The sequence below is a fragment of the Vanellus vanellus genome, assembly GCF_965231255.1.
Source record: "Vanellus vanellus genome assembly, chromosome: Z".
Taxonomy (NCBI): Eukaryota; Metazoa; Chordata; class Aves; order Charadriiformes; family Charadriidae; genus Vanellus; species Vanellus vanellus.
Window position 1 is genome coordinate 70,244,246 of NC_138908.1, and position 25,068 is coordinate 70,269,313.

The 25,068-nt window shown below is 36.0% G+C and overlaps 1 protein-coding gene across 1 annotated transcript in view; it reads left to right on the forward strand.

Moving 5' to 3' along the window:
• NIPBL (NIPBL cohesin loading factor) overlaps nucleotides 1–24,544 on the forward strand; it is a 171,435-nt gene extending 146,891 nt beyond the window's left edge. The window contains exons 25-47 of the mRNA XM_082496966.1: nucleotides 1,109–1,198; nucleotides 1,443–1,657; nucleotides 1,754–1,856; nucleotides 2,768–2,866; nucleotides 2,968–3,114; nucleotides 4,355–4,489; nucleotides 5,936–6,034; nucleotides 7,275–7,328; nucleotides 8,524–8,632; nucleotides 9,118–9,254; nucleotides 10,812–10,952; nucleotides 11,273–11,366; nucleotides 11,477–11,631; nucleotides 11,906–11,996; nucleotides 15,325–15,498; nucleotides 16,039–16,229; nucleotides 16,996–17,103; nucleotides 18,402–18,602; nucleotides 19,801–19,947; nucleotides 21,379–21,674; nucleotides 22,009–22,183; nucleotides 22,799–22,984; nucleotides 23,549–24,544. Coding sequence (XP_082353092.1) covers nucleotides 1,109–1,198; nucleotides 1,443–1,657; nucleotides 1,754–1,856; nucleotides 2,768–2,866; nucleotides 2,968–3,114; nucleotides 4,355–4,489; nucleotides 5,936–6,034; nucleotides 7,275–7,328; nucleotides 8,524–8,632; nucleotides 9,118–9,254; nucleotides 10,812–10,952; nucleotides 11,273–11,366; nucleotides 11,477–11,631; nucleotides 11,906–11,996; nucleotides 15,325–15,498; nucleotides 16,039–16,229; nucleotides 16,996–17,103; nucleotides 18,402–18,602; nucleotides 19,801–19,947; nucleotides 21,379–21,674; nucleotides 22,009–22,183; nucleotides 22,799–22,984; nucleotides 23,549–23,914 — 3,513 coding nt within the window. The 3' untranslated portion in view covers nucleotides 23,915–24,544. The remainder of the gene's footprint in view (nucleotides 1–1,108; nucleotides 1,199–1,442; nucleotides 1,658–1,753; nucleotides 1,857–2,767; nucleotides 2,867–2,967; nucleotides 3,115–4,354; nucleotides 4,490–5,935; nucleotides 6,035–7,274; nucleotides 7,329–8,523; nucleotides 8,633–9,117; nucleotides 9,255–10,811; nucleotides 10,953–11,272; nucleotides 11,367–11,476; nucleotides 11,632–11,905; nucleotides 11,997–15,324; nucleotides 15,499–16,038; nucleotides 16,230–16,995; nucleotides 17,104–18,401; nucleotides 18,603–19,800; nucleotides 19,948–21,378; nucleotides 21,675–22,008; nucleotides 22,184–22,798; nucleotides 22,985–23,548) is intronic.
• Nucleotides 24,545–25,068: the final 524 nt, after the last annotated feature.

The following is a 25,068-nucleotide window of genomic DNA, read 5'->3' on the forward strand; positions in this document are numbered from 1 at the left end:
GGATGTTTGGGGGACCGCGTCAAAGGTCTTCCGGAAGTCCACATAGATGACAACTGTAGCTCTTCCCTTGTCCGCTGATGAAGTCACTCCATCACAGAAGGCCACTAGGTTGGTCAGGCAAGACTTGGCCTTGGTGAAGACAAGCTGGCTGTCTCGAATCACCTCCCTGTCCTCTAAGGTGGCTCCTTTATACATATAGGAAATACACGTTTCCCATTAAATAGCCTCTTGGAAAAAAAAAACATTATGTTTTTAACATTTATACAGTTTAGATGTTGTAAATCTGATACATACATACTCCAGCACTAGTTTTCAGATGCATATTTCATATGTGATGCTCTTTGTGCATCTTAAAAGTGCTTCACGGGAAAATTATTGTTAACCGATTCTCTAGATAGGCTTTTTACAGTAGGTGACACTTTTTTTAACATGTGCGTTTGTTCTCAAGCTTTTTGACTGATAGAAACTTAGTTGAATCTCAGAGAGCATGATTCTTCAGTGCTGGAGCTCAGGGTGTTTGGGAACAACCTTTGTAAGTTCTTTCCTAGATTGAGCAGACTTGCTTCACTTTATCTATATCAATGCTGAAAACAGTTACACCAAATATTTTTACAAAGGGATAAGTTATTTTTATTTCTTTGATGTTCCCCATACCTTTTTACTGTTGTCTGTTTCATATTTCTTTTTATTTCACTTTTTTGCCTTTTATCCCTGGTTCACCTGAGAAGTCACTGTTTTGGTATTTAATATTTGTGAGACAGCTAACGGTGACTTTTATAGGTTATACCTTGTATCAGTCTGCTATGTGTGATTTCAGCCCTTCTTTCTTCCTCTGTGACAGACAGTCTTCACACAAGATCATAGAATGAAAATTAATCAAATCAGTCAGTCTGTACTAAAACCAGTCTTACTCTGCTCTTAGTCTTTTTTAGATTTTAAAGACACAGTCTCTATGCAGTTTATAAGTAATTCGTTAAAAATTGTTAATGTTCTGCAATTACCAAAACAAGTGACTTCAGTACATTTTATATGTGGATATGCAGATTTTCAGATGATGATTACCACTGTGCCATATTCTGGTTTATAACCATCTTTCTACTTCTGACAGGTTTCAGGAGGAGAAGATGAAATTCAGCAGCTACAAAAGGCTTTGCTAGATTATCTGGATGAGAACACAGAAACCGATGCGTCATTAGTGGTAAATTTCAGCTTTCTGATGTCAAGTGTATATAAAAACAATTTCAGTAACAAGTACTGAATAAGATTTTCAGTTATGCATATTAATGCTTCAATTAAATTGTCACCCTAACATACACTGTTGATTGTGTTTTCCAGAATATTGTTGATGCATTAGATTCACTTAATCTCATTATAAATCTGTTAATTTTGCTTTTCTGTATCTGTTGGTTTTGTTTTCTGTGTATCCTGCTATATTCCTCTAGTTTTCTCGGAAGTTTTATATAGCTCAGTGGTTCCGTGATACTACTATGGAGACAGAGAAAGCAATTAAATCTCAGAAGGATGAGGATTCATCTGAAGGAGCTCATCATGCAAAAGATGTTGAGACCACAGGACAAATCATGCATAGAGCAGAAAGTCGCAAAAAGTTTCTTCGCAGCATCATTAAAACTGCTCCATCTCAATTCAGTACATTAAAGTATGTTTCAGTACCACTTCTTTATTAGCCATGCCTTTTATGTTTTAAACCGTTTTTGATAAACATGTCCTAATTAACACATGGAATTTGTTGCAGGATGAATTCTGATACTGTGGACTATGAAGATGCATGTCTGATTGTTCGCTACTTGGCCTCTATGAGGCCGTTTGCCCAGAGCTTCGATATTTATTTGACACAGGTAAACTGTGCCGGAAGTATTAGTACAGTGAAACACAGTTGGTTTCTGATTCCAAACACTTTTGCTGTAGTGTGCAATACCTGTTCATTGTTGAGCACAGGTATTTAACAGGCCATGATAACACTGTGTGCTTTCATATTCTGTATTGATGACATAAGTGATTATGTTTCTTTTTCTTGCATGTATTTCATATGTCATGTTGTACATAATTTTATTTGTCCATGTATGTGTATCGCAAAATCATTATAATTAGATGTACACAGTAAGAGGATAGTCACAAAATGTTGAAATAATTTTCACAGTTTCTGTAAGATTCATGCTCATTTGGTAATACTAACTCATGAAATTGAGCTTAATTTGATTTGAAAGTACAAGCCAGCTTGATCAGTTGTTTGCAGTGCATGTTAGTGTCATTTTGGAAGCTATTGTTTGGCCAGTGCTGTTTCTTTGATTTTTCTGGGAGAAGAGCACTAACACATTGGCATGGTGACATGTTTGAAATCCAGTACTAGTTTAGGTTGTGCTACTTATATTGATCTGCATACAGAGCCGTTCTTAAAATTATAGTGCCCAAATCCAGCTCTCCTGTTAAAAGCCACAACTGAATGGCAAAAGCAGAGTTTAAAATGAAGGGACTTAAAGTGAACATACAGACCCTGTGTAAATCCTATTTGGACCAGTCTTAGAGATGTAGCAAATCCCAGTAAATATCCATGCTCAGCTATCAGTGCCATGGAATATCACTTGGATGCACCTTTTTACTGTCTGAGAAGATACATTAAATTTTTAGTAGACGGATATTCTTATTTTAGTTAAGTTGTTTGCATGTTATTCTGCTGCATTTTTGCCTGTTAAACATTGTTTGCTACTTTCCCAAAGCAATTCAATCTTTGTTTTTGTTCTCTTATTAGATTCTGCGTGTACTTGGTGAAAATGCAATTGCTGTTCGAACAAAAGCCATGAAGTGTTTGTCTGAGGTTGTTGCTGTAGACCCCAGTATTCTAGCCAGGGTAAAAAAGGAAATATCCATCACGCACATATATTTTTCTGTCATGTTTAAAATACATCTTCATTTCTTATTTTGAATCTGTGTTTCATTTGTTCTCTTTAGCTGGATATGCAACGAGGTGTTCATGGACGGTTAATGGATAACTCCACTAGTGTACGAGAAGCAGCTGTGGAACTGCTTGGCCGATTTGTGCTCTGTCGTCCTCAGCTTGCTGAGCAGTATTATGACATGCTGATTGAAAGAATATTGGTATGGTGACATGTGATGTTTATGATAAAATAAGTGGCATTGGAAAACTTGTATTTTAACTGAGCTTATATGTTTAATAGTATGGAATGATCATCCCAAGAGTAAATTATATCTTAATGTTTTAATGAGGAGCATCATGCTTTTAAGACCAACCTTGTAAAATGGATCATTTGTTTCCAGTAAGGCTTTATTACAATCAAAAGGTAAACATATATAGAAAGTTGTACCACATCAGAACCAGGATTATATTCCTTTTGATTCCATTTGTAAGGCACAAATTAGGTGAAAAGAGGAATTTTGCCATATCTCTGAAGTCTGAGATACGGGTTACTGAGGACAGTTCAGTTGTGTGGGTGATGAAGAAAGATCTACAATACAGTAATCTAAAGTTGCCATTTGTAATCCAAAACAAAATAAATATAAAACTACTTTGCTTTTTTCTATGCTATTTGTAGTGTTCTAAAAGGCTTCTTATTAGTGTTTTTGTACAAAAAGTGTTTTTTGTCTGGACATTCAGTTAAAACACAATGTTTATTTAATTGTAATTTAACTGTTTTTCACGGTAATTTTACTGTTAATTTAACACTAGCTCTTAGTATCCATGTCAGGTTTTTAGTCAAATATTACTTATTTGCTATAGTTACGTGATAAAACATCTTTGTGAAGGGTGTTGGGGGTAAGTAGCTTCATGTGCATATGAGCATGCATAAAGCAGCTCATCCTGATGTTCGGATTTAACAGGTTTTGAATAAGGTAATATGTAGTGAAGCTCCTTATCCATCTCCTTAGATGAAGCCTAGGAAAACGGAAAAGATTTGCTGCATGTATCTTATCCGTAAGCTTTATCCAAAGGCTTTTGAAGTTTTACAGCCCAGATCTACAATGAAGCTTGTGTGTTCCAACAAAGTAGCTAAAGCATCATCGCATCTAGCTTGTAAGCTCTTGAGTAAGAAGTGGAATTATACGTTTGCAACATCGTGAGCTCTTTAGGTGGGACGGTATAAATGGAGGAAGCATTTCAGCATTCTGAGGACTCAGCCAGAACCTTTAGAATTGTTGTAAATAGTGGTAGAAGTTATGCTGACCTTTCGTATAAATGCAGTCCAGAATATTTTAGCTGACTTTTCTAAATAAATTTTGCAAGTCAGATTTTTTGCAGTCAAATATTAATTCATGTAATACATAAATTAATTCGTATTTCTGATTTATTTTCAAGAGTGTAATGCTTTTCTTTTCACAGGATACTGGTATCAGTGTCAGAAAAAGAGTCATAAAGATACTTAGGGACATCTGCATTGAACAACCAACATTTCCCAAAATAACAGAGATGTGTGTGAAAATGATTCGGAGAGTCAATGATGAAGAAGGCATTAAGGTAGAATGAAACATATCCTTCAGGATTTTAATTATTGTTATTTTAGTGCTTCTTTGTTTTGACCAAAAAAAAATCAAAAGTAGTATTGCATTGCTCCTTTGTAGTATTTATTACTTTTGTTCACAATTAATTGTTGAGAGCAAATATCAGCTTTTTAAAATGGTGTGTCTGGCTTGTTTTTCTTTCCTTTCTATCTTCTATTTTCTTGAAGTTTGTGCTGACAAAAGATTTTGAGAAGTTACTTTCTAGAGTTTTTTTCTTCTTTCAAATTTTGTCTCTGGTTTTGTCTATTTCTAACAAGTAAAACTGGCATATAAAACCTCTTTCTGCCAACAAAATAAACTTTTAAGTCAAAATTAAGTTCTTGACATTAGTATATGGCAGATTTGTTAGTTCTGCATATAAGAATTATAAACTATTAATTCATGCTAATTTGCATTAATTCTGAATGTTCAATGAATCAGGAATCAGCTATTCCCCCTAAAATGTTACTCTACTCTTTGTGCAAAGTATATGCAGAAGGACATAAAGCTAAGATTATGTGTTAAATCATAAACCTGACAATGATGGTTTTGTTTGATTTGGCAAAATAATTTAAAAATAGTTGTGTAATTAAGAACACGTGATTGTTTTGTATCACACTTTCAGTGGGATTTGAAATCTGCAACTTTAAACCTGCAGCATATATTTTTACCACTTGAGATGCATTAATGCCAAGTGGCTTTCTGAGAAGACTGTTGATCAAGAAGTAGATGAACAGCTGGATCCAGGGTGCTGCTGGGAAAGGAGGATAACCTTGTTCTCCCTCCTCCTTCCTTTCTAACAACATCAGAAAAACAGAGACATTATTTTCAATGTATTGTTTATGTTTCCGTGAACAAGGAGGGCTTCTTAGAACCATATGCCTTATAAGTAATTTGGGAATAATTTTGTTCATTTTCATTCTATCCTATTTTTTTCCTCCATCCAAAAACATTGGAAGGAAAGGTACTTCCTATGTTTGGGTAGTGCGACTTGGCTTCTCTCTCTTGCCCACCTCGACACAGCTGTTTTGAAAACTCCAAAGCAACCTACTATTGCTGCTAGTTCTGCTGTAGAAATTGTAATCTTGTGTTCAGTTGTCAGCTTCTCAGGGTACTGTGTTTTCCTGAGGAATGCAAATTAATGCAGGAAGGTGGTAACTCCATTTTCTGTAGCATCACTTTCCAGTGATCATTTTGCTGAAGCTTGCTTAGAGGTCAGTATAATAGAGGTTATGTAATAGGGGTCCTGTAATAGCACATCTTGATCTGTCTCAGATAACATTTCCTACAGCAGTCTCATTTTGGTTGAATAATTCCTTATGAAACAGCACATATCATCAATAAATCTGTTGTACGGATGTATTAAAAATAATACATGTGTACCAAGATAAGTTTATTTATGCTAATATTTTTTTTCCTTCAGAAATTAGTAAATGAGACATTCCAGAAGCTCTGGTTTACTCCAACTCCACACCATGACAAAGAAGCAATGACAAGGAAAATATTAAACATTACTGATGTGGTATGTTAAACAAATTTGAGTTAAGTTGTATGCAAAATTTGATTATGTTTTTAGTATCTTTGAAGTATTGTCTGTAATTCTTATAATACAGTAATTTAATAGTCAGATGGGTTTCTTTTCATGTTTTCTGGCATTGAATATGTGCCAATATTATTCATCTGATGGAACAGGCTGTAGGAAACTTTAAATGCTCACTTACCTGCTGGCAATGATAGCTGGGACCATGCTATCATCAGGTTGTACAAAGTACTTGTTCAGTTAAAACACAATAAATGTCTATTATATTTAAAATTTTCCAGGAAATGCTAGTAGCAGCATATAGTTAAGCCTAACTAAAAAGTTGTCTCTTAAAAGAAAATTTTTGTGAAACAATTAATAACATTTATTTTTGGTTAAGGTTAATAGGTTAATAAACTGTTTAAAGGTTAATAAACTGTTTAACAAATACAGGGTCATGTTCTCACACAGGGTAAACTAGTATCTGCATAATTGTATCTACTTTTTAGAAACAGCAAATCAAATAGCATGTCTGCAAAATAACAAGATCTGTTTCAAATAAAATGCTTTAATTTGTAGTGAGAATATGTTGTGTGAAACCACTGTGCTGAGAAGGTGTTTTAATGTCAGTTATACCAAGATGTAAATATCAAATAGAATTACTCACTTCACTACTTACAATTATGGGTTTAAACTTCATCCTGCTTTTCAGTATTTTTACAAAGTGGTAGTCTAGTATGCGTTTTTCCAGACTGAGAAGTCAGTCAGTTTGACTTCAGTTTAACTCTCAGTTCTCCTGCCAATTCTACTTTGGAGCATCTCTGAGCTGTTCCTGACATTTGATACTAGTCAAGGCTTGGTTTGTTTATATAAAAATATGTATATACATATATATACACCCATGTTCATTTTTAATATGTCAGGCTTATATTTGTGCTGTAGTCTGTGCAAAATGTTCTACAAAACCGAAATTTGGTTTACATTACAGCCAGCAATCTCCAGTAAAAAGTGTAGGCCTTGCATTGTATGGAATACAAATTCTGGAGTTGCTTAAATGGTGAGAACTGCTTTTTCAAATGCAGAAGACAGTGTCTGATCTCCAAAGATACAAAATCATTGTACTGAATGCATATGAAAATACAGCTCTGCATGTTTACTGGTCTCTTAAGATGACATCTATATTGAAATAATTTTTCTTCAGATGCCTTTTTTATTAACCAGTTTATTCTTAAAAATCCTCTAGGTTGCAGCTTGTAGAGACACAGGGTATGATTGGTTTGAACAGCTTCTTCAAAATGTAAGTAATTAATTTTGAATGTATGGTACAGTCTTTGTTAGATTTTAACATTTTTGGTACTAAAACACATTGAAGGTGGACTACAAGAGCAATCCTTTACAGTAGATAAATTCAGTTTGTACCTTTTAAACATCTGACCCTTTTTCAAGTCTTCATTGGTGTAATTGTCTTTGTCTCTGATATTAGTTTCTATCTTTCCATATGATCTTTTTAAAAATAATTCACTTCTTGATTTGGGGAGGGGTTTTGTTTGTTTGTTTGTTTGTAACATCAGAGTCTCTTCAATAATGAGTGACATAACATCAAGTCCACAGCTAAGAGAATTAATTCTGAAATAAGACACCTAGTGTAATGTAGATATTTTTTTTTTTAATGGTAGATCAGTGTATTTTCACATCCAATATATTTGTTACACAGTTTATAGAAGCAGTGAATCTTCGGAGTATAGGTTACTTCTACATTCTATTTTACTCTGATTTTTCTAAGAATTGAGCTTCCTTTCTTTGTATCTCTTAGCCTGTGGTATCATTCTCCTCTACATCTTATATGCACTGGTTAATTTTCAAGCAAAAAAACTTTAACCTGGGGTGCCATGAAAATAGGTAGCCAAGTAAACGAGAGCCTCTTAATGCCTGCACTGAAGAAAAGGCTATAGTATGGTCTCAGTCTTACTTAGATATTAAAGGATCTTCATGGACATGATTTCAGTACCTGAAGTCATACAGAAGAAGACTGACTGACTGAAATGTTCATAAAACTATGTTTCATCTTCGTTTGATTTTTTCGCTTGGTGTCAAAAACAACATTCCTTTTGAATTTACTCTTTTTTTTCCAAAGCATTTTAAAAAGCCTTCTAAGCCCTATTAGTTCCTGCTGGCAAGTATGACTACATTATTGTTTTCTGTATAATGCACAGAGTTAGCTTTCATCCCAATGCAAAAATCGGTAGAACTTTTCTAGTTTTTTATTGCGCTTAATTTTTCTTTAGTTCTCTTGCATTTTGGTTTGTTTTTTTTTTTTTTTTACCTCCCATAATTTTTTTCTTCACCATCTAATTTTTATGGAGAAGTTACATATCTACTTTTGTAGTGTAAAATTCTTGTGTATCTGTAGTAATTGGTATAAACCCAGCATGTATCCAATGTAAATGAACGCACTCTTAATACTAAACAATTTTCTGTTTCGCCTGCTACAGCTGTTGAAGTCAGAAGAGGATGCCTCATATAAACCTGTGAAGAAAGCCTGTACTCAGCTTGTTGACAATTTGGTTGAGCACATTCTTAAATATGAGGAATCTTTATCAGGTAATATTATTTCCAACCCAGTAGCTAAACTCCTTTGAATTTTATATGATACTGTAACAGTGGTTGTTCAGATTACTATTGCAAAGAATTACTGTTACAAAACAGATGGTAACGAATTACTGCTTTTAAGATCATAATGAACTTTTGAGCTCTGTGTAATAATAATAAAGCTTCCCTAATTTTCACTAGTTAACCGTGGTAACAGAACTTTAACTACTTTTAAAATAGCTTGTTCAAACTTTTAGGTCACTAAACCCAAAACAAACGTGGCAAATTTTATTTGTATTATTATGTTCTACAGTTGCAATAGGAATCATTGACTGGGCCAGCGTTCTCTGTACAGGAAGTAGTTTAAAAACTAGTGATGTTTTTGAAGCATCGTTGCTTCTTTTTTCACATACTTTGTGATCACGTGCAAATATTAACACATTATGTTCTCATCACTAATCTGATAAGAATATTCTGTATTTTCTAATTTTTTGCAGATTCTGACAACAAAGGTGTGAATTCTGGTCGCTTGGTTGCTTGCATAACCACTTTGTTCTTATTCAGCAAAATCAGGCCGCAGCTAATGGTCAAACATGCCATGACCATGCAGCCATACCTGACCACTAAATGCAGTGTAAGTAGAGAAAATCAGTCTTTTTTTTTTTTCTCCAGATAATTAAGCATGGAAATAAATGGGTGTCTTGTATACTTCATGAAATCAAAGGTAGGAAAAGAAAAAATTGTGTTTTCATTTCATGGGCCTCATGGCTTCTGAAAATACTAGGTCCTTTTGATGATCTCTGTAGCTTTTACGATGCTGTTCCTCACCCTCTACCTCCACATTTTATAGCTAAATGAACCTGAGCTGCTGCTTTTCTGTGAGGACGAAGACCCAGTTTTTCACCTGTTACGAAATAATTTCTTAAAAATGTTTTGGTTTATAGTCACGGTCCTAAAGGTAGTTAATATTCAACATATGACTCTTAAGACTAAAGGTAGAGTTCCATAAGATAGAGTGATATAACACAGAGCAAATATATCAGAAGAAAAATGTCGTGCTCCATCCTCTTCCATACTTCATCTCTCACTTCCCTGGCTCTAGTGTTTTTGTATTCCTCTCTCAACGGTTTAGCTCACAAAAATGGTAGAGAGCTATAACGCTGAACCCGCCACTCCAGTAAAATGGCCTTCCTCCTCTGAAACATGGTTTCACTTTCTACCATATTGATTAGCATAGTTGGCGTAGTGAAGGTTGTGATGAACCCCTGATCTGGCAGAAGGAGCAGGGCAGGATCACGCAGGTGTGGCTCAAGGTGGAGTGTGGGTGGGTGGCAGCAATCCGTTACATTAGGTCAGCTGCCCAGGGCAGGCTCGAGACTAAATTTTGTCAGCGTAGATTGTAGATACAGCCTAGCGTTTTCCAGGTTCAGCCCTGGAGCATTCTCTAGGCACATATGCAACAGACATTTAGAGCTGCTTCTGATCAAAAAGCAGGAAAGGGTTATCTTGATTATTTACTTCCTGCAACCCATTTAGTGAGTTACATCAGTTTTGTACTTATCCAGGTTGAGATGAATTATAGAATTACCACTGTCAGCTTGAATATGTTAAATACTTGACAGTGGCATTTGGGAATTATGCTATCCTGATTAGCGAGCTTGATTTGTAAAAAAACCTCCATTTCTAGCAGGATGTATCAGTAGATAAATGTTTTCCACAGACTCCTCATTTACAGTACATATTCAGTCATGATAATGCAAACCAGTAATAATTTTAATTTGTACATTTCTGCACATTATTAACCTGTTTTGTTTAAGGCATGTAGAGTCATAGCACAAGTTCATGTTGTGGCTGATACCTGTTTCCAGGTGTTGTATGTTCTCCAGTGTGCATGTGTCAGGAAGAGTTCCTAGATTTATCAGGGCCAAAAGTTTTTCAGGTCTGTCACAGCCTTCATGAGAGGTGAAGTCCTGCTCATACAGATTTTTTTTTTTTTTTCCAGAAGCTCTGTAGAAAACGGAACTAGTTTTCATAGTAATATGTAACTTAACAGCAGATGTAAACTATATTAGTATTCTTTCAGGTCTTTACCAAATACTCTACGTGAGTTGGGATTTTTGACTATCAGTGCATATTAATAATAGGCAACCTGGTCAGAAATGTTAAACGCTATAAATACTGTTTTTTTCAGACTCAGAATGATTTCATGGTGATCTGCAATGTTGCAAAAATCTTAGAGCTTGTAGTGCCGCTAATGGAGCACCCAAGTGAAACCTTTCTTGCCACAATTGAGGAAGACCTCATGAAACTCATCATCAAATATGGCATGACGGTAAGCTTTTAATTGCTGTTATTCAGTTGATTCCATTTCGCACTGTTAAACACATGGGTTTGATTTAAAGAAAGTCTGTCTTCATTATGAAGATAACTTTTGAGCCATGAAAAGTCAGTGTACTTGGTTTACTGGGGTTTGTACATGTTGTTGCTATGTTTTAATGAGTTTGAGCAGGTTTTCGGAACAGTGTAGGAGATGGACATTATATCCATTAGATCGTTAGTTTTAGTTCAGCATAGGTTTTTCCTATAGAACTTCACAAAAATCTCAATTTTAACTTCTAAATATATAATTCATTTGTTGTTTCTTGTTCCTAGGTTGTTCAGCATTGTGTGAGCTGTCTTGGGGCTGTTGTAAACAAGGTCACCCAGAACTATAAATTTGTATGGGCCTGCTTTAATAGATACTACGGTAAGTAAAATCTCAAGGTGTAATTGCCACTTTTCAGTTTTGGCTACAAGTTTTTCTTAGGGGATACACCACGATTAAACACTGTGATCAAAACTTCTATCTCACTGTAGGTGCACTTTCAAAATTAAAAAGTCAACACCAAGAAGACCCCAACAGTACAATACTTACTGCCAATAAACCAGCACTCCTTAGATCACTTTTCACTGTTGGAGCACTGTGTCGGCATTTTGATTTTGATCAGGAAGATTTTAAGGGCAACAGTAAGGTAAAATAACTTATATTTACCCTCCATGTCGTAGATATATTGAATGCTCCACTTCAATTTGAAAGTATGTTATTCCTAGTCCCTCAAAGCTATGTATATTTTCATAATATACATATATATATAGCTTTTTGGGTTTTAAATACATGGTTTTGCAAAGGCCATGCAGTAAGATTGTGTTTCTCCTTTTCTTTTTTGATATTTATGCTATTTATAAGAGATTAAAAATATCTGTTTTATCTTCAAATAGCTATGATTTTTGTTTTAATTTGCTCAGGTTAACATTAAGGATAAAGTACTTGAACTGCTGATGTATTTTACAAAGCATTCAGATGAAGAAGTACAGACAAAAGCCATTATTGGCCTTGGTAAGAAATATTAATAGTTTTTATTATTCTGCTACAGTAAAAATCTGTTCCTATCAGTAAGAATTCATGTATTTGTGTAGTGGCAAGGGAGTTTGTTTAAAATAAAAGTTTACTGCATCTTTTTTTTAAGATCTGACTATAGAAAAGTTATCAAAGGGTTGCTAGTTGCATACTTCTGCAGCAGAGTGAATGCTTTTGACACTGAATGTCTTTTGATGTGTGACCAAGTCTTAAGGTGCAGTGGATTTCCAAAGTAATGGAAATGTTATTTTTTCTCCATGTGCAAGTATGTTGTAACTCCAAATCTTGTTTTTCAGTCCACAACGTATGGTTGAAGAACAACTAGGAAAAGTGCTGAAAAAACGTTGAACAATTTATGTGTAGGAGCAGATATTCTGCAGGAGTCAAGGGAACTCTGGCAGTTTATACCAAGGGGGGAGCACTCTGTGCAATTTCATGAGGCATTGAGATGAAGTCATAGTCTATATAATTGCAGTTTGTTTGGGGATTTTAGCTGTATTTCATTGTTAAATAGATTCTTGATCTGAAGGCATTAGTGTGGTACTTTGGTGATTTGCAGTAGTACATTAAGTGTTTTGTATCCTTTGCTTAAGGACAAAGACTACATGTGAGAGAATCTCATTTGGGCAAATAAGCCTTGGTTTCTGGAAGACTTCAGTTGATGGTTATGGCTTAGTCTAAAGAAAGTTGTGTCCCAGCTTGCATTGTCTAGTTTAACTGTGGACAGGGATTTGCCTCTTTGTGCTGCTGTTTAGGTGGCTTTTTAGATATCCTGATTCAATTCAGGCTAGGGAGGGCTTGGAGCATAATGACAAAAACTAACTCTTGATTTCATATTCTGTGAGAAGCCATTTCAGACAACTGAGCAGGATTAATGACTTTAGGGTTACCTCTGTTGCAGGACCAACGCTACAGTTTTCTGGACTAGTTGGAGTTTTTCTAGGCATTACATCAGGGTGTGCAACACTTAGTGTAGTCCAGCCCACTTTAATTGCCCTCTACAGAATATTGCAGGGCTGTCTTCCTAAGCATAGACATTATTGCATTGCTCATGGATGTAGAGAATGTTGCATTCACCAAAAATATTTCTAAATTATAGACTGAACTGTGATCAGTTTGGGGGAAGGGGGAAATCAGGGGTGGCTGATAGTAGGCCCTCCAGATTTTTTTCCTCTTTGCTTGTAAGCATCTCAGCCTATATTTTAATTAAACCTCGGCCAACTGTTTTCAGTGGTATCTTGATCTCATCTAAGTACTGGTTCCATTTTGAGGGTAGCTGTTGGATATATAGACGTGTGGTAGACAGTGCAAAGTTCCACCTTATAGGCTGGTAATTGAGCAAAGCTGTCTAAGCCATTCAACATTTGTGTGCAGCAATACAGTGAAAAGGACTATCAAGCTAATGCAACGTTTATACACAGTGAAGGCATCATGTGAAGAGTGTGTACTTTCCTATCAGCAATTATTAGTGTGCCATTTCAGTAAGGACACTCAACAATTTTAGCCTTTGCTTTGGGATGTGTCTCTGTCGTTGAGGGATTAAGCTTAACCATAAGCTTAATGGTTATGGTTATGCTTCTCTTCCAGATGTGTACTTGTAGGGCAGGTTGAGGATGTAAAATTCTGTTAGTAAATTTAGCTAAACCTGTAAGTATCTAATGGGTAATGTCTTAGTCAAGTTCAGTGCTTACTCTGGAGACTTAACAGAGTGAAAACAAAGGTATGAAGAGAAGTGGTGTGAGGGCAGCCTGAGATGTGAAGTCAGTCCTTAAAAGAACACAGCAGGTGCCTTTTTTTTCATCTCCTATGACAAATTCTTATGCCAAGTAAGACTTCTTGCCCTCTTACAGGGGGTGGAAAAATAAGAATTACCCTGCGAATACTGGGATTTTAGGCTGCTTTAAGTGAACGAAGGAAAAAAAGTCTTATGGTTTGTTATGCATACATGCAGGTGCTTTTTCATTTTTAAAATTAACCGTAAGCAATGTGTTGGACTTGCTCAGAGGTGGTCAGTTTGTAAACGTCAATATACACCTGTATAGAGTACACAGTTACACCACATACTCCAAATGCCATCATCATTCCTTTTTCTCCTCTTTCCCCTCTGCCTCACCTGCTTCTCTCTGGTTCTTGTTTTGAGACTGAAATGAGATCTTAAACATGCTGAGGTCTTGCCCTGGACTCAGCCTTCACCTACACTGTCTTTTCTGTGAGCTAGTTGTAAAAACTTGACTCAATCTTCCCTTTGTTACAGCGATTTTTATCCATTGCTTTTGCATGATTTTATTTGCTTTCATTTTTTCCTCCCATTCTTCTTTTATGTTCATATGTTTTCTGTGTGTTCATTCAGAATCTTAGTTTCCTGTGGTCATAAAAAGATACATGTAATGTCTGCTTTTCTTGAAGTGTCTTAAAATAAAATAAATCTAGTAGTTAAATGTAATTTAAATTGGGATATTATGTTCCCATTAGTGTGTTTTTTTATGTTTTTGGTGGGTTTTTTGGGGTTTTGGTTTTTTTGGTTTTATGTTTTTTTTATGATACTCTGTTTGTCAACAGCACTTCTAAATCTACATACATGATCTAAAATGGTATATACTGACACTAATTTAGAAAAGTTTTTTATGAAATATAGACTAAGAACAACCAGTTCCTTGAACAAGGGTAAGGCTGCAGCTAAAAACAGTTCTACAGTGTATATCTTCCAACAAATCTAGCCTTGGGAACACTTCAGATAGTTTTCAAAAGAAGACCTTAATAGGTTTATGAATAATGACAGCAAGAGCTATAAATTTTACTGTTCACTGTTTTTTTTTTTTCTTTCAATATTTTGTTTTTAAATGCTTGTGATATTTATCAGTTTTTCCACATTTGGTCTGCCTCCGTATGAATAACTCTTCACAGTTTCAGTAGAATGTTTTTTTCCAGATGTATTAGAAAAGCAACAGGTAATTTTTTAGTAACGTTCCTCCCTTGTTCTTGTGAGAGCTCCTAGCCATTCAGATGCAGGCCACTACACCAGACGTGCTTCCAGACCTGTATAACTCTTCTTAGTGCAGCTGCCCTGGGTTGACACCCCATCTTTATCCATCAGACAGAGTCATGGCTAATAGAACTGTCATGGCAAAGAGAACTTGTAAGATATGGGTGGTGTCCATATAGAAAAGCAATACTGTTTGGACTAGAAAAGGCTATGTTGTTGGGAGGAAATGAATTTCATGCCTCCATTTTGAAGAAAGACTTAAAAAGCAGAAATACAATTTCTAGGTGATAATATGAAATATTTCCTCTTTTTTTCTGCCCTTAGGATTTGCGTTTATACAACACCCAAGTTTAATGTTCGAACAGGAAGTGAAGACTCTGTACAACAGCATTCTTTCAGATAAGAACTGTTCAGTAAACTTAAAAATCCAGGTGTTAAAAAACCTGCAGACCTACCTGCAGGAGGAAGATACACGTATGCAGCAGGCAGACAGAGACTGTAAGTGTTGAGTTCTTCTGTGCTAATGAGACATGCAAAACTTAACCTTCTTGCATAAAATCTCTATTTATGTGAACTGAGTCACTTAAGATTGTGATCTGATCAGTAATTTTGCACCCAAAGTATCTTAGAATAATTTTCAAAAGTTCATTATGTGGGCATGATAGGTATATTATTTACTTTCAAGATACATAAATCCTGGAAGCAATCCAGAATGCATAATTGCTGTAATGATGTTAGTAATACTTATAAAAATCTCCTCTAAGGTTAATTTGCCGGTAGGAAATAATAAATTCAACATAAGAAACTTTTTAAATGAAAAATCTATTAAGAAACAAGACAATTCAAGTACTGTCTCTTTAGCTTTATTGATGTAAGTTTACCATCAGACTGTTTTACGTTTCATGAGATCATAAACCTAATTTAAGAGACCTGAAATGTGTATGTATTGTAAAGCTTATGGATCAGCATGCATGGAGTAATGGCAAAGTAAATTATTATACTGTGGTGAGTGTGCTATTGCTTTTGTCCTTTTTACAGGGAAAAAAGTAGCAAAACAGGAAGACCTGAAAGAAATGGGTGATATTTCCTCAGGGATGAGCAGTTCCATCATGCAGCTATATCTCAAACAGGTCCTTGAGGCTTTCTTTCATACCCAGTCCAGCGTACGCCACTTTGCTCTAAATGTCATTGCACTGACGTTAAACCAGGGTCTCATCCATCCAGTTCAGGTATGGTAGGCTTTTGTGATGGAGGTTTTCAGAGGTTTTTACACTTGTTACATATGTTTCCAGTTTTTTGCTTCCAGTTATGTTACAGTAATGTCTTACTGTAGCAAGGGGCCTTTACAGAAAGCATATTTTGAAGTCTGTTTTGTGTTGTTTAGCTAGTGAGATTCCAAATGCTGTATTTTCTGTTTTTGGATCAAGATGTAAAAGCATAGCCAGTGCCTAAAGAGCATGTACAAATATCCATTGGAGCATATTTCTGTTACAAATTTCAGGTATATGCCAGGTTGTTTTCTACATTTGATTCTTTATCCTGGATAATGTGTCAACTTGCCTGCACCTCAATCCCCAAACACTGTCGGATTCCAGAGTCAGAACTTTGGTCATCTTCTCCATTTTTCTTTGCTTACATAATGTTTTTGTAATTATTTTTTATACTGCAGCCATTCTGCATGTTCAGTCATAGGTGGTGCTTTTGGGGTTTTATTTTATTTTTAATGGCATTTTTGTAGAGTAAATTGACTTTAGAGTTTGAGAGAAAGGGAAATACTGCCTGAAACTTCACACGACTTCAATCGTTTATAATGCTGGTCTCTCGTATATTTTGTACTATTTGCTTGCAAAAAGTTGTCAGGTAGTAAGTTGCGCAGAGCTTCCTATTCTATTTCAGCAGTAGTCAGAGTACAACAACAACAGTGTAGTAAAAGAAAAAAGACTGAGAAAGAGGAGGTACAATGACTCTGAATAATAATTTTGTTTGTTTTTCAAGTGTGTGCCATACTTAATTGCTATGGGCACAGATCCAGAGCCCTCTATGCGAAATAAAGCTGACCAGCAGTTGGTGGAAATAGACAAAAAATACGCTGGGTTCATTCACGTAAGTAATTCTAATTTAGCATTTTATGAAATACTGTTACATTCTCTAGTGGTTTAACACCTGAATACGCCTCAGCTGCAGAAAAAAAATCATAAAGTAACAAATAAACAACAGCTATAAGCAGTTGTAAAGAAGAACTTGACTCTTTCCCCTGCTAGGAGATTTCTGGTCTTAGAAATAGAAAGCATATAATAATTCGAAGTGTCTCTTCCAGCCCAAAATTTCCTTTGATTTATAATTCACAGTGTTATTTTTCTTACTGAATAGTACTTAAGAGCATTTATTTGATAATAGATAAGGACAGCTGTTTCATAGGGTTTAGCAATGATTTTGCTGTATCGGTGGACTAGGGAAGACAATACCTTGTAAAAGTAGAAGTCCTTAGTGTATATGTAAGGCATCAAGGCTTTATAAATTGTAATTTAAGAAGAAGGAGCATAGGAAGCTGTTTAGATCCAAGGAATCTTGCTGAAAGAAAAATCTGAGGGCTAAGTGAGGACTTGTGGATGTGGCATAGCGCCAATAATTCTGCTTGAGATCTGAAACTGAGCTGCAGCACCCTCTCCTTATTTCAGAAGGCCTCAGTCTACGTTCAGTGTGTGTGCTACATTGTGAGACTTCTCATATATGATTGTATTCAACTGCAGTTGGAGCATTGGACTGTCATCCAAACAGATATGTAATCCAGTAGGTGAAGGCTAGCAGAGAAAATTTGCTATGTAGGCAGCTGGGATTTAAGACAACGTATAGCTGAAGAGACAACTTTGCTGAACAGCAGTAGAGGTGGAATGAGGAGAGTTGGATATGCAGCCTAACAAGAGATTCAGTTTGGTCTGAAACTAGAGCAGGAGCCTTGAAGTGAGTAAAATCAGCTGGAAATCACAGGGTATATGCAAAAACCCCCTCATTTTCTGTTTGGTAGTCCTGTTGTACTAATACAGACTCAGATGTTGGTTTCACTGAAAGTAACGTCAAGCATACACGTTTGGTAAAAATATTCTGTTCGCATATGAAAACATTTAAGTATTTTCAAAAAATTGGTTAAATTGGAATACCTGGGTGTAGTGGGTAAACAGATTAGCTGTATGTTTTTAACAGAATTTACAGTCAAAGCAGTTCACAAGATGTTCTGATGCCTGCCACAAGTTCCGTTTCAATCCATTTGCCGACTCAAAAGGTAGTATCGCCTTAGTGAATGTTGTAAAGTTAAACTTCAGATGAGCATCCACTTAAAAGGAGTAAGTTTTACGTCTTTGAAAGCAATGGTTTAAGTAAAAATAAATACATTTCCATTTCAGATGAAAGCAGTGGCTGGTATGAAGATGTCTTACCAGGTGCAACAGGCAATTAATACCTGCCCAAAAGATCCTGTAAGAGGTTTTAGACATGACGAATCATCCAGTGCATTGTGTTCACACCTGTACTCCATGATCCGAGGGAACCGTCAACACAGACGAGCGTTTCTAATTTCTTTACTCAACCTTTTTGATGATACTGCAGTAAGTGTCACATTTCCTTCACTTGACAAGAAATTAAAATACAGCATTACAAGCTTAAATTTTTTCTTTTACAATGTATTTTTATGACATGGGCATTGATAACTTTATTTCCCTAATGTACTTGGGTTTGCTTTTTGTAGTATAAGGTATTTACCTATATAATATCACCTATATAATAGAACCACTTATTACTTTTGCATCATTCTGTACCTTTTTATACCCAGTTTGGACTGATCAGAAATAATGTATCTTAAGGTATGACAATTTTGCATATATACATGTGGGTTTGGGGGGGTACGTAGAATAAAATTTGTGATCATGTTTTTGCTGTAAACTGTTAGGAACACAGGATAGGTGTATAAATTGAAGATATTTCACAGAATCACAGAATCACAGAATTATCAGAGTTGGAAGGGACCTCTAGAGATCATCTAGTCCAACTCTCCTGCTAAAGCAGGATTGCCTAGAGCACATTTCTCAGGACTGCATCGAGGCGGGTCTTGAAAATCTCCAGGGAAGGGGACTCCACAACCTCCCTGGGCAGCCTGTTCCAGTGCTCTGTCACCCGAACCGTAAAGAACTGTTTCCGTGTATTTGAACGGAACTTCCTGTGTTCTAACTTGTGCCCATTGCCCCTCGTCCTGTCACTTGGAACCAATGAAAAGAGCCTGGCTCCATCCTTCTTCAACCCACCCTTTAGATACTTGTATGCCATAATCAGGTCTCCCCTCAGCCTTCTCTTCTCCAGGCTAAAGAGTCCCAGCTCTCTCAGCCTTTCCTCATAAGGGAGGTGCTCCAAGCCCTTAATCATCTTAGTTGCCCTTCGCTGGACTCGCTCCAGCAGTTCCCTGTCCCTCTTGAACTGGGGAGCCCAAAACTGGACACAGTATTCCAGTTGTGGCCTCACCAGTGCCGAGTAGAGGGGGAGAATGACCTCCCTCGACCTACTGGCCACACTCTTCCCTATGCAGCCCAGGATTCCATTGGCCTTTTTGGCGACAAGGGCACATTGCTGGGCCATGGATAATTTACTGTCTACGGTTTGGGGGGGGGGTCGGTTTTCGGGGGGGGGGTGGTGGTGTACCCCCTTTCCCCTCCCCCCCCCCCCCCCCCCCCCTTTCGTAAGTTATGTTTTTATATGGGGCTGAGGAATATTTGTGTGTGTATTTATATGTACTATTCTTTTTTTAACTTCCAGAAAACAGAGGTGAATATGCTCTTGTACATAGCAGACAATCTAGCCTGTTTTCCTTATCAAACACAGGAAGAGCCACTGTTTATAATGCATCATATAGACATTACACTATCAGTTTCTGGTAGCAACTTACTACAGTCATTTAAAGAGGTATGTGCATTTATATCTTAGTATATTTATTACAGTGGCAACATATGCTTCCCTATAATTTGGGCGATTTTTCAGTGAATATGGTACTGTTATTATAATACGGATCAGTAGCATTACTTTGTAACCAGTAGTTAGAAACAAACAACCCTTTCTGTTCTGGCCTGCATCTGGTAAACGCTAGTTAAAACCTTTCCTTACATTGCTGCTTACATTATTAAAAAAGAATGATGAATTTTGAGATCTTAATATCAAATCTGTATCATTCCCTGATATGGCTGAATAATAATTAATTGCATGCATCCAGAAGCACATGAACAAAGAATAGTCATGAAATACTAGTTTATTGTGGTTGTTTGTATAATTCTGATAATGAAATCCAGTTGGCTGTTTCTTTTGTTGTCAAGTAGCTGATGGCAGTTGCATGTGTGTTGCCTGAGAGACTTTAATACGTTGTTTATTGCAAGAAAAGAGCGCACAGTATGTCGTTTCTTAAGGCAGCATATATGAACCTGAATCATGGTATAGTATTTGTTGTTATTGCGATGTTATTGCACAACCCTATTAGAAAAAGGCCTCTGCTTCTTAAAGAATTCAGTGTCTTCATTTCCTGGGCAACTTCAACAGTAAAAGGTCCAAACTGTCAGGAAGCAAACCCGCTTCCAGAATGTCCAGCCTGACTAGTAAGTACAAGTCAGAGTTGATGCCTGGAAAGTAGCACTGCTTTGAATTCCCCCCCTACCAAAGTCAGTTTTTAATCTGCTAGACAGAGACAGTACATTCTTCAGATTGGGGACCGTTGTGTAGCACCCAGAACAGGAAGGATGAGATCCTGCTTGGGACATCTTAAGGTCTGTGTTACAAAATATCATACTATGTGCAGTAATAACGCACATGTCAAATTCCATAGCTCTACAAGTAGTAGAACTGATTATTATTAATATTGTGTATTATCACTTGAGGGTTTCTCTGACCAGCAGTGTAATTACTGTCATTGAATTTTAAGAGACAATGATTAAAACCGGTTTGGACTAGTCTGTACCAAAGTACAGACAGAAATCTACATGACACACAGAAATGATATCCAGGTGGAAGAAAAACAGAATTTTCTTCCTGATTTACTGTATTTGGCCTTCTACTGCATTTTACTGTGACTGCTAACAATCTTTTATGAATAATGTGCTGGTGGAGTACTTGTTGCTTCCATTCCTTCTGCACCCACCTTGCAAAAAATATATGGGCTTTGGATCAATTTTTCAACATCTTTTTGCCATAAATAATTTTAATTTTTAATATCAAGTTATTCATTAATAACGTTGTTTGGGGAATTCTTGGTAATTTAAGCCAGTAATGATTTGGGGAAGGTCATTTAGAAGATTACATGATGCTACTTACTCTAATTTTGGAATGTGTGTTAACTTCTCTGTCTTGCAGTCTATGGTGAAAGACAAAAAAAAGGAAAGAAAACCTTCATCAGATGAGGAAACTGAGAGTGACAGTAACAGTGGTAGTGAGAGTGAAAGCGAGGAGGAAGCTTCTAAGCCTCGGAGGTTACGGAAACGAGTAGACTCCGATTCAGATTCTGATGAAGAAAATGATATAAATGCTGTGATGAAATGTTTACCAGAAAATTCAGCTCCTTTAATTGAATTTGCTAATGTCTCCCAAGGCATATTGTTACTGTTGATGCTGAAACAGCATTTAAAGAACCTCTGTGGATTCTCTGACAGGTAAGGATATTTAGATAATAGGCCATCTTGTTTCTAGTGAGTTCTTTGTAAGGATTAAGTTTGGAAGTTTTTTTTGCAAGTCGATTGTAACTCATTGTTTAAGCAATAGATTTATGTAAGCAATAGATTTATGTAAGAGAAAAAGTATAAACATGGTAAGTTGAATGTAATGAAACTGCGGCTTAGAAAAAGCAACTACTTCATTTCTTGCCAGGATGTCTATTGTATATGGAATGATTAAAATATAACTACTTATTGTATTGAAGATTTTTAAAGCTTTTGCTCGAAATTACTTTGGACTTTCCTTAAAAGCTCTTCCTTTTTCTTTAAACAGTAAAATTCAGAAATACTCTCCATCTGAATCTGCAAAAGTTTATGATAAAGCGATAAACAGGAAGACAGGAGTGCATTTCCATCCAAAACAAACTCTGGATTTTCTGCGGAGTGATATGGCTAATTCCAAGATCACTGAAGAAGTGAAGAGGAGTATAGTAAAACAGTATTTAGATGTAAGTAAAGTTGCTTTGCAGAAAACCTAGGTAACACAGTGTAAACTTGAAAGTAGATATTGATGTATTGGATGAACATTTCAAAATGTTAAATTCCTGGTAACATTATGGAATATACTGGTAACTCACTACTTCCTTTCAGGATGTTTAGCAGGACTATCTTTCAAAGACTTATAATAAGTTAAAACAATGAAAAATACATTTAACTAAAGGATATTCATCTTTATGGAGTATTTTCTAATTTTTGGTATCCATCTTGTATACCTCTCCCATATAACTTGTGCACTTTATCCCTGACACTTTCTGTCATAGGAACAGAGACTAGATGTAGTGTATTTAGTTCCATATTCCCTGCTCACCCCCAACCCCCCCGATTTTAAATATCAATCAGAGAAAACTTGCAGTTTGGAAACACAGGAAGAAAGCTTTTATATATCTGCTAAAGAAAGGAAAGTAAGAAGTTTGTAGAACAAAACATAAGCTACTCAAGTTTGCAGTTGTCTGCCATTTGTTTTACCCTGTTTAATTACCTTGCCCTTTGTTTTTTATTTAAGGTAGTGTGATATAAATGTCTATTTTAAAGTTACAATGTGGACTAATCTGTTTTTTTAATAGTTCAAGCTCCTTATGGAACATTTGGATCCTGATGAAGAGGAAGAAGATGGAGAGGTGTCAGCTAGCACAAATGCTCGGAACAAAGCAATTACCTCGCTGCTTGGAGGAGGCAGCCCTAAAAACAATGCAGCTGAGACAGAGGACGATGAAAGTGATGGGGAGGATAGAGGAGGAGGCACTTCAGGGGTGAGGCGGAGGAGGAGTCAACGTATTTCGCAGCGTATTACGTAAAATGATTTTTATGTGCTTATAAATGTCAGTCTATTATATTAAATGTACACCAAGTAATGTAATCCACATGAAAGAAAGCATTTTGTAGATAGAGATTCTCTACTTAACCGTTTATACAACTTTTGTAGAAAGTTTAACAGAAAAGACAATAAAAAAAAAAAACAAACTAGAAAATGAGATTTATCCCGTATAAAAAGTTATTAATTTTCCTTTGGAATGTACTGTGTGTTATCCTTTTTATTGTTGCCAAGTTTTTATGTAGCTTTATGATTCATGTGTATATATAATTTTATATATCAATAAGAGATAAAGACACGGGTACAAATTAAGAGTATGTGGTTTTACAAGGATATGTTAACCCCTTGGCGCTGGCGGTCGCGGTGCGTCTCATTGCCGGCAATGGAATGTGTGCCGGGAAATCCCAACTCCCGGCGTCAAGGGATTAAAAGCAATAAAAGCAATAATTTCACTAAAGTTCTTTTGTGTAACACTTGGTCTTTTTTCCCCCCAATGTTTTAGTCATTGAGAAGGTCAAAACGAAATTCAGACTCTACGGAGTTGGCAGCACAGATGAATGAAAGTGTTGATGTCATGGATGTCATCGCTATTTGCTGTCCAAAGTACAAAGACCGACCACAAATTGCAAGAGTAGTACAGAAAACCAGCAATGGCTTCAGTGTTCAGTGGATGGCAGGCTCCTACAGTGGCTCCTGGACTGAGGCTAAGCGCCGTGATGGCCGCAAACTGGTGCCTTGGGTAGACACTATTAAAGAGTCAGACATTATTTACAAAAAAATTGCTCTAACGAGTGCTAACAAGCTGACTAATAAAGTTGTGCAGACTTTACGATCGCTGTATGCCGCCAAGGATGGAACTTCCAGCTAATGAATTTGTACATGCAGCCAAATTTACAGGAATTGAAATAACAGAAAAACTTGAAATATCAACTTTCTGGCAAAAAAAAAAAAAAATCAGTTAAATGAAGAGTAAGAATGGAACCTGGGACGCGGGAAAAAAGAAGGAAATGTTTGGTAAACATTTTTGTGGGAGCTTCCTTCGCTGTTGTGCAGCAGAAACTTCTCAGTTCATTTTTACTCCCACTGTATTATAGTTTAACAAAAAAATTGTTTATATCTTGAAAAAAACCTTTCTGTTTAAAAAAAATAAACAAGTGAATGTTGGAAATTAGTCTGTTAATGTTCTTAATAAAGTGTTCTTGGAGTTTAACCTAGCAGCGGATGGCTTTCTTTAGCTTAGCCCAGTTTCCAGGGAAGCATTGTTTTTCCAGGCTGTAAAATGGCAGAATCTCCTGGATATATAATTTATTCTGTTGAAGAAAAAAAAAAAAAAAGCAAGAAAAAAAAAAAAAGCATGCAGTATCTATGACCTATCTGCAGGAGGAGTTTTTGTAAATGTAGATTTTGATGTATTAGGTCACCCTGAAATAATACAAGAAAAGGGATCCCCAGCAAATCTGGTGGAACGAATACTGCAATAAATTTTTTTACTTCTCTTTGTTACTTGTCTGTTTCCATTTGAATTTCTTATTGTAAAGATTTGTTTAAATCCATTTATATTATTTTGCAGTCTTTTATGTAAAAATTACTATATCAGTGGTTTTCAAAGCAAGACATAAAATATTGTTTATACAGTTTGTATAGGCTGACTTCTGAATAATTGGTATCTTTTTATTTTTATCCCTTAAAGGGTGTAAACACAAGTTAACTCCAGGATTTTATTGTATCCTGCAATATTTAGTATTAACTATATGATTTAGCACTGTGCCAAACACATTTTCAAGAGTACATTTTGATATAAAAAGAAACTATAGTTTATTCCTTGTATGCTTCAATTTCTTTCTAATGCTGTCCAAATGGTAATTTATGATAGTTTAAATTTGGGGAAAGCTGAATGACTATTCTGCTTGGGCTACGTGGCCGCGTATGCATTTCTCTGGGTTAATAGAGAGGTTTGTGTCAAGAGGAGATAGCTACCAGTATCTGAGGAGTGAATGGCTATGAGTCTGGGTAATTACGCTA